Raw genomic sequence first — 18,474 nt, forward strand, 5'->3', positions numbered from 1 at the left:
GCCTAGCAAGCATGCTAACAAACAACATAGCAATGACTAATTAACTAAAAATGTTAAGTGAGAACAATACATTCCCGCATTTATCTATACATATATATATATATGCGTATATATATATATTTTACATATACGCATACATATACATATAAAATTGACAAATCATAACCGTGATCGAGTCAACGACAATATTTGATTAAATCGAAATGAAATGAGTGTAAATTCCTGGTATTTTTTTAGTTGATTGCGATGATGTTTAAGCAAAAACAACAAAAAGAAAAAAAGGAAATAAAATAAACCTGAAATCTTTTGTTTTTATCATAGTAAGACTAAGGAATGATGATGAAGTCGTAAAATGTAAAATGCTATTCAATTTACTGAACTGAACACTGAGTTTACTGAATAATAATTTCAAGCATTTATCAAAACAGTAGTTATTACATTTATGAAAAAAACGAAACGATTGTCACGGTTGATAGCATATGCAAACGAATAGGCGTTTTAGTTCTACCTTTTCGAATTGTTAACAGCATCGAGCAATGTATTTTTAATTTTTCGCAAAATAATATTCAGAAATAAGTTCATCCAATATAGCCACAAATTCTATTTAATTATTATAATTTGCACTTTATGCGAAATTTATGGTTGATTACTTACTACTACTACTACTACTACTACTACTACTATTATTACTAGGTTATGTCAAAGATTGTGTGGGAAGAAAAATCGTATTGTGTATGCGCCAAATATATTTCATTTCATGTTTCTATACGAGCTGACAATATCTTATAGTAATTTTCGAAACGAAAGCTCATATTTACATAACTGGAAGTATATATAAGACTCGACGAAAATCAACGACTTAAGGAAAAAAAAAAAAAAAAAGAGTAAAAAGTATCATATGTTTTTAGTTATTATGGAATTAGGGAATTGCGAATTGATCGATTTAGGTGAATTGACTGCAAACTTAAACTGTGTAAAGTGATGAGGAAAAATATGAGGCAAATATTTATTTTTCTAAGCAAAGTCTTGAGCTCTTATAGCCGCGGCTTTACTCATTGCGTGTTGTGTCCCATGCATATTTTTGTGCGTCACAATATGAAAATCATAATAAATAAGTATCGTTTACCTCATAACATTATTTAGTTGCTATGGTCTGTCTTTGTCTCACTTTGAATCACTCGCTCAGATTGACACCTTTCTGTTCAATAATATGAAAAATTACTATCGCTCCTCGCTTATTGACTTTAATACTTTGATGAAAAAAAAAGTTATTGCGCATAGGCGGATTCGTGCATTCGAATTACTAATTTATGAATAATTATCAATGAAATTTCATCAAAGAATAAGCGCTTATATGCACTGACCTACCTATTGGCTTCTTTATTTACTTATATCCTATCAATTGAGAAGAGCAATTCAGGTGAAGCTACAAAAAAAATGTGTGCTTCGGGCATTCTGAAATTGAAATAGAAAGGTAAGACTTGATATGTACATTAAATGAAATTAAGAATCGGCGGGCATAGCCTAAAAACTCGAGAACTTACATCTTGTAACCGACATGAAACTAAAAATTAATGTAAATATTACCAATGGATCCTATAAGAGAGATCAACGTAAAAGTAGTAGCAACATATTATTCTGAGATAAAAAAAACTTACTATCGTTTTTCTTCAAAACTTTATTAGTCAGCTATCAGGTACGCCTGCTGCTATACCTGCATTGTATTTTCACAGGAAAAAACTAAGACTTATAATATAAACAGCAAATATGATCAATTATATTTGTAATCAATATTGTAATTATCACAATAATATATAAAATTAAGTCGGGAAAAAATGTCTTAATAAAAAATATACAAAGATTTAGATGCGTCACCGTATTACAGGTACTAACAGCATATGTTGGCAGAGCTGTTGTAACTATTTAACACCACAACTACTAATGTTTTGCACACATATAGAAAGCTGGAATTCGAAACAAACATTCCTTGACGAATTAAGAATTCAATGTTAGAGAAATGGTTGCGATCCGCTTACAGGCCCACCTAAGCGCCACAGCGAATGAAAAAGTAAAACAACTTAAAAAAAAAAAACACAAAAATACCAACCATTTTTTTTATATTTTCGTCTACAATTTTCAATTTTGTGCAGATATGTTGTTGGTAACCTTGGTGTATAAATAATCGCCACCCGCTTGATCCATAATTCGACCCGTTCGCGGTTGACTTTTCCATACAAATAAAAATGATTACAACATTTCGGAACATTACATGCTTCATAAGTAATCGGATATGGAAAAGAACTCAAATGACATATCTGGTAGTTCTAGTGTTAAAGCAAAAATCATAGTGTGTTGTTACGAAAGCGTAACATAACTAATAAGGCGATAGGCTTAGTCATTCAAGTCTATCTTTACTTATTCAATGAAATCTTATTTGGCTTGCATTGAATGCAATTCGTTGCTGAATTCTTTAAATCCAGTGCTCCAGAGATTTGCATTTCTCTTGGTGAAGCCACGATGAAGATTTTATTAAAATGATTTGCTCATTGTAGAGACTGTGGCAAGTGGTCTTGGCAAATTGTTCTATAAGAAAGGCAACGAAATGGAAATTTGACGAAGAAAAAAGTTTTTTTATTACTTAGTCCTGGGAGCTATTAATCTACGTATTATGTGTATTCTTGTAGAAACTCGTCTATCTGCATTAGTGAGATTCAGCGATTCAGCGATTTCTTATGTGAACGGTAGTAACCTCCTATTCTTATATTGTGCTCTACTTGCGGAACAAAGTCGTTTGCGTGGATAGCCCAAAAAAAAAGACTTGACGATCCTACTTTCAACACGTCAGTCTGCATCTTGGTCCCGTTTCCACATGAGGACTGTAATCAAAAGTTCGTATTTATACAGAAGCTAAATATAATTTTTGATATTTTATCACGAAAATAAATAAACCTTCGTATTCGACGCAGTGATGTGGAATAGTTGATGGCCAGTATTGCATTTGTATATTTCATTAGCATTTAGAAGCGTTTACCGTTTTATTTTTATCCTTCGTATCGTTACGTGTTTATTTTACACCGGTGACCAGGTCAGAGAGAGAGTAAGCAATTTTGTCATTGGAGTCATCCACTTACGACGAGGGGCATTTGCCCTATTGTGACCGAACTCTGTACCCATTTGGAAAGCAGCATTTCATGGCCAATATTCAAGTAACGAGCGCGATTCCTTTTGTTATTTTTAGGACGTTAGCTACTACCTCTTGTAATGTCGCTTTGAGATTATCAGGGATAATATTCAAAGGCAATGTTTAATCAACGATATGATATGAAGGCATAAACACATAAATAGCTAACACTTCCCTGTACGAATATGCTCTACATGTAGCCTACAACACTTAAGACTTTAGTCTTTTAGTAAGCCGATCGATTCGGAGTCGAAGCTTCTCTCTCTTGTATTCTTGTGTCTAAGCTACAAGTCGCAAATTTTGCGATCCTTTGATGTAATCTAGTACACTGGCGTGCTTCGCCCCACGGACGAATGCTCTTGAAAACTATATGGTTCCATTACATTTTCTCAAACGTCTGAAGATTGGAATCTGGATGAGTCGCACGCCACTCCACAGCATTGTACCGCCATTACCATGCTTTTATAAATGTACCTTATATTATGCGCTTAATTTTTCAGATGGTGGTCAAACGTCTCAAAACCTTTGGCCCATATCTGGTAATGTTTACTCCTCGCTCCATACTACGCTTTTTTCTGACAAACTGAACATCAACAGTTGCAAGTTGTAATAAGAAATGCAATTTTATGCCGCTTCGGGACCAACGGAATCGAAATACGCTATTATTAAAATGTATGGTCGGACAGGGACATATTGCAACACCCAGCACGACCTGAAATATAAACCCCCCCCTTTTACTGTACCAATCGAATCAGGATAATTTCTTGAATTGAATTAATCTCGTCTCGTCTGTCCGTCTGATGTCAATCTCTAGATCCCACGGCCCTACGGAGAATGGAATTAGTCGGACTCCATTCACACTATTTTGAAATTTTTATACGATAAAAATTTGCGATTCTTATTATATACCAAAAGAAGAAGAAGAAAAAGGTAGAATGTAGCATTTTGGCATATTAAATAAATTCATGGAAAATTTGACTGAATGCGTGAATTTTTTTGACCACAGAAGTGGTTTAATATTCAGTATTTTAAAATGAAAATTGGGATATGAATTTGATGTGCTACGTTTGGGCAACGGTAGACAACAAGGACTCTATATATACATATGTATATAAAATTAATACATCGTGTGCTATGAGTATAAAAATTGACGTTTTCGATTTGTAATTGTATGAAATCGAAAGACGAAATATCCCTTCTGCCCTTCAGTTGTCACATAACCAAACAGTTAAGAAGTGCTACTATCAGATCAGGATTATATCACTTACTTCAATTCTCAGTGTCGTAAAGCATACTTTAATTACGATCAGCGTTGTCCCACCTACGGTAAGTGTTCAGTCGATAGAGGCATAACACCTACTCCCATGATGAGCTCATCCCTACCTATCTTTCTCCACTTCTCTCTACATACAGGATACAGCTCACTAAACGGATTCGTCATACAAAAAAAAAAAAAAAAAAAACCATAAATATTTGAATCCAAAGGACATATTTTTGACAAGCAACGCAATAAATAAATTAAAAATATCACCTTAGGATTCAATAATAAGACAAAGCGATTATTTTTGAAATTAATATATGATTAAATTGGGAAACTTACTTTATAAACTTGACCATAAGTGCCATTGCCGACAACTTCGATAAGTTCAAATATGCCAGCAGGATCCTGAAATATAATAAACAAACGAAATCATTATAAAATTGTTGCCGAAACATAGTCTCTGTGGAAACAAAATATATGAAACAAGTACATGATGAGCACGGCTATACTAATCTGGGAGCTACATCAAGCATAGCATAGCCTACTCTATTAGACCCGTGTTGTCTCAAGGGACGAGTAAATATCGCCTTCGAATTGACCTTTTCAATAAAAACTCAATTCGAATACTGGATTAATATTTGCTACAGCACCTAAGCGGATATTGGACTCAATTAAATTTTCAGCTTTTCCTCAAATTTTTTAATACCTAGCTCGCTAACCGATATAAAATGTTATTTGATAAAAAAGAGCCAAGACCCATTGACGGAAAATACATCCTATATTTTCAAATCGCTGAACCGTCGTTTACATATATATGCTATCTAAGTCCAGTTAATACTTTTGCTCAAGTTCCGCGCAAATCACTACGTTCGATTTCCCTAATTTTCGAACTTATTACAGAAATTTCACCTACATTTTTTGCTGACAGATTTGTAAGTTCAGTATAAAACTCATAAAAAGGAATAACTTCAGCAATCAGGCACATAGACATGACTAAATGAATTCCAATGCTTAAGCTGATTTTATCGATTCGTTGTTCACTATTTTGTGCGAAAATGTATGTGATTTCTACAGTCGGCACGGCCTATCTCTTATATAATGTGTACTCTGAACAAACCAAATCCGTTGTATTGAAAACGGAAAGCATAAGAGCATAAGAGAACAGTTAGAAAAGTGAATTGAAAAGGAGGAGAAAAGATCCGACACTCGCGAATATGTGAAAGTAAAATTAATCCCATTCTATATACGGCAGAGTTAATATGTAGCAGAGTCAACACTGCATTTAGGAGATAGGAAATAAATGTCAAAGCCGGAGAAGCATATGCTTAAGCGGAATGTACACAAAAGGAAACCAATAAACCAATTAAGTAAAAGTGCAGACTGAATTGTTTAGTCACTTTTTTAGAATGATAAACTTAATGGCGACTAAATTGATTTTATAAATATGTTACATAAGCATATTTACGTATGCGAAAAAAAGTGAAATCCCGCAAAATCGCGTCTTTACTTCAGCCTACTTCGGTTTTAAATTAACATTCGAAACTGCAAATGTAATAAGTCGAAGATGAGAAAGTATATCGACGAAATATAGCAAGGGACCTATAGAAACAATTTGCTGGTATGCAAGCTCTCCGCTGACCTCGCAGATATACCATACCGAGTGCCATAAACTCTGCTATTTTTATACGCATCACCCAAGGATAACGAGTATATTCATTTTCTCAAAACATATGCAACCTCACAGATCCGGCAAAGTATATCTATTTTCCAGATTAACATTAAATCCTCAATCGGTTTAAACATGACCATCTGTCCGTCTGTGTAATGCCTTACAAAAGGCGAACAATATGAAACTGTCGATTTCAAATTTGGGCAGAAACATTGGAAGTTTATGCACCCATCCTCTGTTCCAATGGGTCAGTGGATACACTTGCAGTATCACGTAAACTGAGAATACCTTTGTTTATCAAAAGGAATAAAAGATTGGTTGTTTGCTCATTACTCATAAACTATAGCAGATATATATACAAAAATTTGAACGCATATACTATGGCCGATACTGTAGCACCTGCACAAAAATATAAAATATGGACCACGCGTTCCCAACATGTTGAGCGCAGAAACAAGCTTCAAAATGATAAACATTCTTCCATTCGCAAAAATGAAGACATCATCTACAAATTCGCAAAAGAATTTGAAAGTGAGTTAAACTTTTTCAAGGACACGTTTTAAACGCCCACACGCTTATACAACAAAAAGTTTTGCTTTGAAAATAGGAAAAAGCAGCTGCGCCCACTCCATGTTATAGAGGATGAAAATGTTGTTCTTCTACTTTTTTTTTATCTTTTTTAGGATAACGGTGACGAGTGCAAAAGATTCATTCACGACCGGATATAATTTTCTTACTTATAATGTTTCAGTAATGAGTTTCTTTTTTTCGCTTATCCCTAATATTTTTCGGCAAATGACAAATATCAATGAGCAAACGAGCACAGTATCACCGTTTTAGCATATCTGGCGGATGTGCATAAAAAAAAGCAAATGTTCTCTTCAGGAATTATTTTTAAGACTTTTTTGAAATTCGTACCTAGGCTAATATATACGTAATACATAAAGTATAACATTTTCTAGTATGATTTCATCAAGCAGAGCTTCAAGCATCTATGTTGCAATCCAAATTTAAATTCACACTCGTGGTAGTTTATATTAACACCACGGAGTCCACCACGTATGTTATTAAATGCTGCATTGTCCTCGCGTCCACAGCATAAGCACGTATATTTACAAACTCAAACGTACCTAGTTGCAGTGATGCTTTTACTTTGAGAACTTAGCAGCACAGTGCAGGCGATTTTAAAAAATGCACCTCGTAAAACTTAAAAATGTGTGAAAGTTTCTAGAACGCGTTCTTACTATTGTGTTGTTCTATATTCTATGAGAGTATCTTCTGTTAATATATTCTTTCATCTTCTTTCATATTCAGATCTCTTCGCTTTGCCACTATGACCGGTTTTCGAAGTACAACGGTGTTCTGACTGTGGATATTCTTTAAAATTTATGCATAATAATAAAAATGATAACAATATAGTGAGTTGGCGCGCAGATAGCATTGCAATTTCATTTTAAAGAATTCTGTTATGGTTTTTTACATTGATCATCTAATATCTGTCACATTTGTATCAGATTACAAGCGAGTTGTGAATAGTTGTTGTTGTAGATAATGGCTTGGGATACAATGCGCAATATATATATATTTTTTTTTGGAATAGGGAAAAACAATTATCATTGGAAATGAATAGTGAATCATCTTTAATAATGTTTAAAATGATTCTAATGAGTGTGTGAAAGAAAGCACACCAAAGGTTTTAAACACGATAAGTTTAGAATATTTTATGTGGACAATTTTTGACAAAAAAGGAAACAATTGAAAATCAAACTAATAAAACTTTCAAATCTGAAGGGTATTATCATCGCCGATGACAATGTAGGATAACTCAGTAAGTCATTTATTTCGCACTTTGCACAGCAATTTAATTGGGAAAACTCTCAAAAGCAATGATCCCCTAACTCGATAAAACGAAATTCGGTAATAAGACCCAAATGCATTACGAATATGCAATGAAAAACTCACCAGTAATATTGCAAAACAAAATATTGATAAGCAATGAAAATCCGAAATTGTATTCTTACCCAAGTTATATTTATGCATATTATTATCTATAAGTAATTGTCACATCATGGCAAGTTGAGGGAAATAGCTGTAAAATAACAATTAATTCCAACTAGAACACGCAGGAAAATTATATTCGACTGCAACCAAACCTTTCTTCTTTCTGCACAAACTTAATATAAACTTGTATCACAAGTATTGCAGGGTACAACAAATTATATGTAAATAATCAAAATATTGAAAAATCATTAAAACATATGTAAATTATTGAATGTAAATGACAATAAAATTTAAATAACTTAAAATAATTCCACTAAAAACGTTGGTTTAAAATTTTTATCATTAGGCTTGAACGCTGTAGCTTACTTATATTTATATTAGAACGTGCCGCCTAGATTTTTTTGAACAATTAGACATTTTTCCTCCTACCTAAAAAAAAAAAAATAAAATAAAAGAGACAGGCCAGACTGCTGCATCGTAGTAATCTGGATAAAGTACTAAAATAACACCATCTAAAAATTCTAACAACATTATTCTGGCGTAGTTATCTTTTAATTATCATAAAATTTACGGTTGTGTTTGCCCCCTGCCGTAGTTGTTGTCACTTTGCTTCACATTTCGCATTTTAAACTAAAATGGACAGCGAAATTCCCCAATAACAATTTTGCGCTAAAACAGGGCTGTTAATTTATGAAAACCACCAGGTTGAAGCTTGAAATGAAAATATACGGCTTTGCAAAGGAAGAAATTATCTTTGCAAAATATAAAGTACACTATTAATGCGTAATTTTAACATAACCCAGGAGCAATTAAATGATTATTTGGCATTTGGCAAAAAACAATCCAAATATTAAGAAAAATAAAACAAGTTTGACAAATTCACAACACGTGAAAAATGTATGGGACAAATTGGCTGCAAAGTAACATTATTGCGCAGTATGGAAAGAACTAAATATAATCAATATGTAGAAAAGTATTTATTTAAAGCAATGGTAACGTTGCTTTCGTCGTATAAACCATTGGAAAAATCAACTGATATGCAGGGCTCGCTTACGTCTTTAAGATTTTTGAAGTTAACATTTTGAAATGATTATATATTTTTAAATGAGTTTTGTCTAGTTTTTTTTCTTCTCTTTGGATATCGGTTGGATTGCTGCTGGTTTTAGCTTCGCCCCCGAAAACAGTTGATTCTGCGTCCATTTCAGCAAGCATATATTGTATACATTTTCATGGCTATACTGGACAACTCTTTACTTAAGTAAGGACCTGTACCTTGATTTGAGGACGTCGAATTAGAAACGGGTCTTCCCTATCCCTCAAATGCGCTACGAACCTAATGAAAAAAAATTTTTTTATACCCTTTGCTTATTTTGCACAACACCACGCAAAAATCTTGTGATTATATTTTCTTACACATTTAATACTTTTTTTTTTTAATTACGTTAAGTTTTTAAAAATTTTGTCGTTGACAATCTGCTGTGACCTGCTGAGTTGATAACGAACCATATCATGCTTTTGTAGTCTCCACACATATGCTTAAATGGCAGATTATCAAAAAAAAAAAAAAAAAACAATAAAAAGAAACCAAGAACAGCTGTTCAGTTGTTTGGAAAAACATATGGTTCGTGACCTGCTAGTGATAACGCGCACAACAAGGCTACGAAACACACTGTGAAAGTTCATAAAATTTATAACAATGTATGCAGAAACTGAGAAAAAGAAAGAACCAGCAAACTGTGAACATTTCGTCAATCGATAAGGCTTGACAGACAATGAAAGCAATCAAATCGGCACATCTTGTAAATCACTCAAAGTTTTTATTACTTTCTCGGTTAGTACACTGTCGAATGTAATATTTTGGTTTCACATTTTATGTTCTAATAAATTTCAAAGGTGGTCACCGGATTTCAGATCGAAAAATTAGAGATTTCTGCGTTTGCTTGAAAGCAGTATACACAACAGCCCCAGTTTTATTACTTTTTTTGTTTTGCTCGTTGTCTTGCTGCGAATTTTGTTCGCAGAACCACTTTGAGAGCAACACTCAGAGCAATGCAGAGCGTTATAAGCGATTATAACATTCTACCCGCATAGCACTTCTGTTCTCCTATTAGACTATGAAATTTGAATACAGTAAAAGTGATGAGAATCCGTTCATAGAAATTTTCAGCTATACCAGGCCCAGCTTTCTGCTAGTCTTCGCCGAAATGATAAATGGCTTTTTCATGTAAACAAACTAAGAAAAAAACACACCACATATTACAAAAAAAACAAAAAAGGAAAACGGGAAACAAAGACAATTTATTTCAATGCAAAAACACAAACTCTCAAAATTTTATTTCTACATTGTGTTATTTTAAATCTTGTTTATATTATATTATTTAAAATACTGATTTATATAAAATATATTATTTTAAAATTTACTTGTTTCAATTACTGTCAGTTGTCTACATCCACATTGATTTTCTTATTTCTACTACTCAAACAGTATGGTAAGCCGGGCGAGCGCGGTTTATTACGTTTTTTGTATGTTTATCGTTTGTGGGCTGATAAGCGAACGAAGCGAGCAAAAATTTTATTGGATATGACTCAATCACTTTTTTTTTTAAATGCTATTTTATGAAAATCTATACCCTTGCAATTACTAATACCACTACCCAAACATATCCATTCGACCATCGTTTCAAATAAAAATGAATCGTATTCCAAAAAAGCTTGTACGAAAAACTACAATCAATTTGCTATCTCCCTATCTTGTTTTTTTTTATTGTTCAACATGTATTTATCATGCCTTTAAAATGTATACATATTAGGTATGCAAAATTTTGGCAGCATATTGCATTACGTCGCGGACATTCCATAAAATATAGCCCGAGGTGGGGTGCGCTCCGATTTAAAGTAAAGAACGGTCCTGGTATTTATTTACCTGCTCATGTCTATTACCGCTTTTTAAGGGAGCTTTTCAAACAATGAGCATAATTTACTCTTGAAAAGATGGAATTTTCGCTTGATTTCAATACGGCAGGGATTAAGCTTATTATATCTTATCCGAAAAATCGATTTGAAAGTCTACCGTCAGATAACTCTTCTTCCGCAATGCTCTACTGTGGGGCTTTTTTGGTTTACGAATGTCAAAAATTATTTATTTCCATGCAGCCATGACTTCAACATTCAATTTACATACTGATAACGCGCAAACCTACCCTTCACTATCATGCAGATTAGTAAAGAATTGGATTCTATAAATCAGCGAAGACTTTGATGGTACTATGCGTAAGTTCCATTATTAATAAGTTAAAGTAAAATTCATCTAAAACTGAAACAATTGCTTCATTTCCCTCTGCCTATGATTGTGATTGCTTATCATGGGTCAAAATGACGAATAAAGAAATCGAATTTATTGGTTTGGTCTCTAATCTAGATTTCAAACTTCACTCTCATCTAAATGTTAATAATCACGTTAATTTTACGATAATTCGTGCAAATCACATTTTGGGCAAACTTCAGCTCTATTCATCGCATGTTCCAAATCAAACAGCAAACACCTATAAATTTTTGCTTAAAGAAACAGCCGTGGTTTCGGTTTACGTTTTACGGTAGGCATATCCTTCAACCAATTTGGCACATTTTTAATATCAATACTGCCTGTGCACATAAACGCCGGCATGGCTACATTAGTTGAGTGTGTGACGCTTATTAATGATATATATGCTTTGCAGGGTCCCTAAAGCTATCTTTTTGGTGTTGCAAACGTTAACACAAATTGGATATATATCCGTCTTTCTGATGTGAATATAAAAACTTGGATATTATATGTAAAATGATCGTGGAGGGGACAGAATATTGGACCACAGATGAATATAATTTTCGTACTTGTTACAATTCTCAATGCAGTGCAATTTATTAATCATTCTTTGATTTTTCTATTGTATAATTCACCTAAGTTGTTCTTATTCACACATTCGTTTACTAATAGCCTTAGGGGTACAACAATATTATTATAATAATTATTGTCAGTATAATATTGTCATTAATAATAAATTTGTAAAACCATTTGTTGGCAATGTGTCGCCATTACGACAAAACAGAACATTTACGCACATGCCTACGTATGCATGCACGCATGTATTTTAATTTTTTTAGCTTTTGGACGTAGTGGCTACTTTCAGATTGGTGATCGTGCTAAAAATTGGGCTTTTATGGATTATTGGTTGTCATTATATAGACCTAAATTCCTCATTCAAATTATATAGTAAATAAAATATGACATTTACACCAATTTTTCTGTTTCATTTTCATTCAACTGTATAAGTGAAAAATCATACTTATATACGAGGATTTTTGGTAGTTTCAATGCTCAGCATTCAGCTCTATCTCCCACTCTATATACAATTCGGCTTGAAATTCATGCAGAAGTAGCATTTCTAATTTGACTTTACACTCATGATTTCTTTCGCTTTTCTTATTAAAAAAAAATAAACTCACGAAATACGTTTTAAATATAAACGTTTATCGAATTTTTCCGTCTCGTTCTGGTTTTCTTCCCACACTTTTTCATATCTGTCATATATTTACTGTTTTCTTCCGTACTTAGTTTTATAATAACACATATTTTTTATTTACTATTGGCATGATTGTTTTTATTTCTTAAAGCAAAAACTTGGCATCATTTACACAAATCTATAAATGATGCCAGAATATGCATTTTAATTGCGAATTCCGCATAGACTGCGACAAAACAATACTAACTAATCCGGGGAGTAAAGTATATAAATGTATTTTTTATATGCATAATGTATAAATAAATTATCTACGTATGTAATGTAGAATAATAGTATATGTTTTTATATTTTATGTAATATATATGGTTCCATTTTTATGTAATAGGTATATATAATATATTAATTTGCTTATTTGTATTTGTTATACACCTCTATATATTATATATATATAATGCATTAAATATGCTTTACGGTTGATCTAATTAAACTCTTCGGTACTCTCTCTAATATATTTCTCCAAAAATTATTCAGGGAGTTGATAACTATCGGCTACTTAAGTAAGGAGAAAAGCTAAGAAGAATGACTCTTGATTCGTAACTTTCCCGATTGAATAATTTTCTTCTTACGGCATTTAAATATCTTAATAGGAAAATTGAAGAGCAAAAGATTATATACATATATATATATATATATATATATATATATAGTCTCACTTTTGTCTTGACAAAGTCAACAAATGTTTCTACGAGAATTTTCTATATTTCTCGGCCTTTAGTTAAAAGCTTCAACATTAATAAAATAGACTATGTAAGTACGATGCTGAAGACGAGAAAGATGCTGATATGTTGGGTATAATGATACATCCATGATGATGTTGGTGATATGTGACTGCACACAACAAACACATATTACACATTTAAGCACACACACGTTACACAACAAACTTTAACTATGAAAGCAACATTAACGCACATTTACCTTTTTCTCGTTTTTGTTTAAACTTAAAAAAAAAAGAAAGGATGTGTGGACTTGCAAATGCATGGTATTAAAAACAGAGCCAAATTGTTCATGGATGTGGCATGGAGAGGCGACTGTAAGTTGTTAAAGTATAAGAAAAAATATCTACAGGAACAACAGAAACAGCAACAGTAGCATTAACAACAATTGTTGCTATAGAAAAATATTAGGGAGAAGTAATCGTGGTGGTTTCAGGTCATTGAGAAATTTTATGAAAGAAATATTTGTGAAAAGTACGCGAATGTAAATAAAAGTAGATGTGTGTTTTTCTGCATATGTGTGCGAAAGAAAAGCAAGAACAGAACGCACAACGAAACCAATAAATTTAAATAAGCTTAAGACATAGAGTTGCCAAGATTTTCAATCCAAATTCCTTGCAACTAAGACCTGGAAAATCTTGGATAACTACTAAAAGGTCATCTAATTGTCACTTCTGAAAGATTTTTTTGTTAAAACACAAATCTTGATTAGTAACTTGTTTTTTGTTGTCATCGTAATAATTCTCACATGAAAAAAATCCTTCATACTATTAGCAACTAGAAAAGCTTTTGACAACAACGGCAAGATGCTATTTTTAATTTAATAAATTATGCGAAAAAAATAAGATTTAGTATTATATATTACAACTATGTCGATTTCTTACGAACATGGCAATAAGCATATTTTCACTAAATTTTCGTAGAATTTCATATAGAAATTTGGGTTACTACGTAAATATCACTAAGCAACTAAATTTTTAAAATGCTGGAATTTGTACTTGTCTTTGGCAATATATATTTAATGGTTCGTGCAAAATATATGAAAAGTTTTACTTGTGGAGTCTCCCCTTATCCAGAATACATTCTACGAACATTGCAAAAAAAACGCCAAAGTTACTAGACTTATATCGCCACCAAGAACACGTGGAAAATAAGGCAACCGAAATGGTGAGCACATTTAAATTAATTAGGAAAACAATCTACACTTAAATGGACCCTTTGTCTAAAAAATCATATTTTTTGGACATAATACTCAAAGAATGCCGGCCTTAGATATTCCATGACTTAATATAAATGAGAAACAAAAATATTTCGTTAGATCCTTTTTGTGCACATTATCAGGGGGTAACTCTACTACCTTAACATCGGAGGCAAATATAGAAAGCAAAATATGATGGTCTTTTACGGTTTAATGTATTATTTTTCTGTAATGACATTAAAAAAGAAAGAAGTAAAATAAATTTTATAATAAGAATAGGGAAACGCGCTATATGGAGCAGAAGCTGTATATATTGTGCATGAGTGAATGAAAACAAGAAAGTAATTTATTCTAACCAACTTAATATATAACTCCATGCTTTGCTTTTAAAGTTTACTTAAATTACAGGCCAGCTTCTAACGAAAGATTGGGGATTTGCACACATATCTCTCACACAATAAAAAAGCAAAATAATCAAAGCAAATACATGGCACATACACGCACACGTACGCATACACATTCACACAATACAACACATACACGTGCATAGATTCAACATACTCGCACTCACACACTGAACACTAAAATAAAGAGGGCGTAGAACCCACCAATACGAAGAACCAGTAGTATAAGTATTTTAGAAAACGAAGAAAATTAATCACACATTCCACACACATACACCTAATAAATTATAAACTTACATGCACACGCATACAACAAGTTTATATTAATTGTTTATAATATATGTAGACTATTTTGCACATAGTTTAGAAATAAGAAAATCAGCTTTTTTAACAATAGAATTTACCCTTAATGCATTTAAATCGATATCATCTAATGAGCAATTTACGGAGGCAAGTTGCTGCTGGTGCGCCATTTTGGTTTGCTGTTTATATTATTTTTTTTTTTAGTTTTATTTTTATTGCTTTTATTTTTTACTTTTTTCTCTACTGCTTTTTTTCTTTTCACTTTGCACATATATATATTCACTTTCTTTATTGAGCACTAATTTTCTTCGCTTTTTATCGGATTATTAAAAAAATTTAGCTGAAAATTCAAACATTCTTTATATGATAAAAACAAAAATTTGCATTAATATTAAGTTGAAATTTAGAAAAATAATTTTTTTAGATTTCCTCATACCCTCGACAAACAACACACGCAGACATTTTCCCGATTGCTGTCAGCTTCTTTTGTCGTGAATTTTTTTTTTTTACAATACATGACGGTCCTTTATTCTTTGTAGGGTACTTTTTTTCATATATGCAGAGTAAGAATTTTTATTGATATAAATAATAAAAATATTTCATTCAATATCTTTTACTACCGGTCCCTTTTTAATGAAATTTCTTCTTCTCCATTTTGACAATTTCTGGTCGGTTGATAGATAACTGAAAATTGCCAAAGTATAGAAGAAAAAATTTTTTATGAATTTTTTTCGTATTTCTCTTTGCCTGTTTTCGACGTCACGTCACTGGGAATTAGTACTATATAAAGCAACGTATTCATATTTTCATTGTAATGACATTATTCCGCAAGAACTTCACGTTTTTTGCTTACGCAAATAATATATATTATATATTTATTATAAAGCTTTTTTTATTTCTTTTTAGTAATGTTACAAATCTCCAACTACTTTTTATCTAACTTCCACGCCCGACTTTTGCTTTTTCAACATCGCTCGCAGCCCTCGCAGCCCAACTGAAAAATAAAATTTTATTCTTTTATTTATCTTATTCTCCCTTTTAAACAAGTGTTGCCACAAGGCGATGACATTTGTATGTGGTTAAATACATACAAAGTGCAACAAGATGTAAATAAGAAAACAATAAAAATGAACTTTTAAATAAATTCTAAATAAGAACTAAATTAAAAAATTCTTTTCATTAGACGCAGTACGAGTCAAAATAACAGTTGCATTTCTGGCAAATTGATTTTAGGCAAGAAACTAATTTCATGATTATTTTAAATATACGAGTTCATTTCGAGAACGTTAGGTGCAGGAAACATGTTTCATCTTAATTACTTATCAAGCAAAGAAGGAAAAATTGTTGCTTTAGTTTTAGATTAAAGATAGACTGGTAGATTTTTGCCGAACTCTGATAAAACTGAAAGTTTTATAATTTTATGATTAAAATCCAGCTAACGGGTACATATGGCAAGATCATCTTTATTTTTGGTTGAGAGTTGCCAGCGTTATGTTTTTGAAAACATCTTTTTTACACAAAAATTAGCAGGCGGGTAGAAATCTGTTAAATGGCAAAGCCGTCGGCAATAAATCTGTTAAAATGGAACAATATAAAAAGGTCTGTTAAAATTGCAAATCTATACAAACAAACAAATTGGCAATTTGACAACAAACAATAGCAACAGTAGTAAAATGAAGCATATATATATATAAATAAAGCATATTGTTGCTTTTCTTTCTTTTATTAACTTTATTGAAAATTTTTGGTTATTATAAAAAATACAATATTAAAATTATCTCATTATCTCCCATGATATATTCAAGTTGAGTTGATCCAGTTGATCTAATATTATATTATATAACACATCGCTGCATTTTTGTTCGTGCAGAGTGTATTTTATTTAGCAAATTTTTGTATCGTTCCTCCAATATAGTCGCTTGTCAGTTAATTTATGCCATGTTGCATTTAACAGAAGATTATCACAAATCTTTATTGTTAATTATTTTCAGGGAAGCACACTGTGATTACTGTATGAATAAAAGCAATTATTGTGCACTTTCAGAAAATCTGTCTACAAATGAAGTGTTACATTTAAGCCGGTTGTCTTCCTGGCCTCTTAAGTAAGGTTGAAAATTTTACAACTGATGAATGTAGAGTTTTATGCCCCAAAAGGCTTTTTTGCTAGCGAAAACATGATGTTCTGAATAGTATGAAAAATGCTTCACCGCTGCTGTGGATTACATGGAAAGGATATTCTCTAGAGATAAACAAACAGTGCTTTGGCTTGTTACAAGGCTCTGTGATTGTTATGACAATATGAGCATTGAGAGTAAGTATGTCTAACTTTTGAGTTGAAAAAGTTATATATGTTTATTTCAATTTGGTATAATAATATTTATATCTACTGCGATGCCAAACTCTCATGCTTGGCCTTTCTTGCCTCGTCACACGCAAATAAGAATGATTAGAAAGAATACTCAAAAATTTATCGTTTCGTTCTTGCTTTAGCACAAATCAGTGGTTAAAAGTGGCCATTATCTGTAGTTAATTATCTATAAATGTGCCTGCATCTTTGCCTCGATCTAATAGTGTAAGAACAAGTAAAAAAAAAAAAAGGAAATTAAATTGAGATTGAATACTGTTTTCCTTGAACTATTTGTAAACAAATGTTTGTGGACTTGCCAAAGCCTTCTGACAATGTGAATCGTAATCTATTGTAAAAAAAGCTAAAGTCTTGCCTCGATTTCACCTTGACCGCTATTAAACTTATTAGCTCTTGTTTGAATAGTCGGCATTAGTGTCTTAGAGTCGGCTGCTTTTCTCTGAAATAAGACAACTTAATTCTATCGGCGTCCAAGACTCTATATTAAGCCCCATTTAGTCGTCTTTTACATTTATATTTTTAAAATTCTTAAAAGACATATTTTCGATTGAAAAATTTTTATATGAATATTTGATTAATAGAATTTCTTCTTAGGTGAAGGCGGTGGCTCGCTAAAAGACCCACGTTATTTGTTTCTATTACATGTGGTTAGACGACGTTACAAGGAGGCGGCAGAGACGTCTGTAATTACAGCAAGTCGAGAACAACTGAATCGTAAATATAAACCTGTATGCCATCTGTTATTTTGTATGTATTAAGAATAACGCTGCAGTAATTTGGTGGTAACATGACACACAAGCTCATTCTCGTACTCCGT

The 18,474-nt window shown here is 32.2% G+C and overlaps 1 protein-coding gene across 11 annotated transcripts in view; it reads right to left on the reverse strand.

Moving 5' to 3' along the window:
* Positions 1–15,538, reverse strand: part of LOC119632262 (serine/threonine-protein kinase mig-15) — a 69,797-nt gene extending 54,259 nt beyond the window's left edge. For all 11 annotated transcript variants that reach the window (XM_038025082.1, XM_038025079.1, XM_038025078.1 and 8 more), the window contains exons 1-2: positions 15,394–15,538; positions 4,782–4,847 (exon numbers count right to left, since the gene is read on the reverse strand). In XM_038025082.1, coding sequence (XP_037881010.1) covers positions 4,782–4,847; positions 15,394–15,462 — 135 coding nt within the window. In that variant the 5' untranslated portion in view covers positions 15,463–15,538. The remainder of the gene's footprint in view (positions 1–4,781; positions 4,848–15,393) is intronic.
* Positions 15,539–18,474: the final 2,936 nt, after the last annotated feature.

The sequence above is a fragment of the Glossina fuscipes genome, unplaced genomic scaffold (genome assembly GCF_014805625.2).
Source record: "Glossina fuscipes isolate IAEA_lab_2018 unplaced genomic scaffold, Yale_Gfus_2 1, whole genome shotgun sequence".
Taxonomy (NCBI): Eukaryota; Metazoa; Arthropoda; class Insecta; order Diptera; family Glossinidae; genus Glossina; species Glossina fuscipes.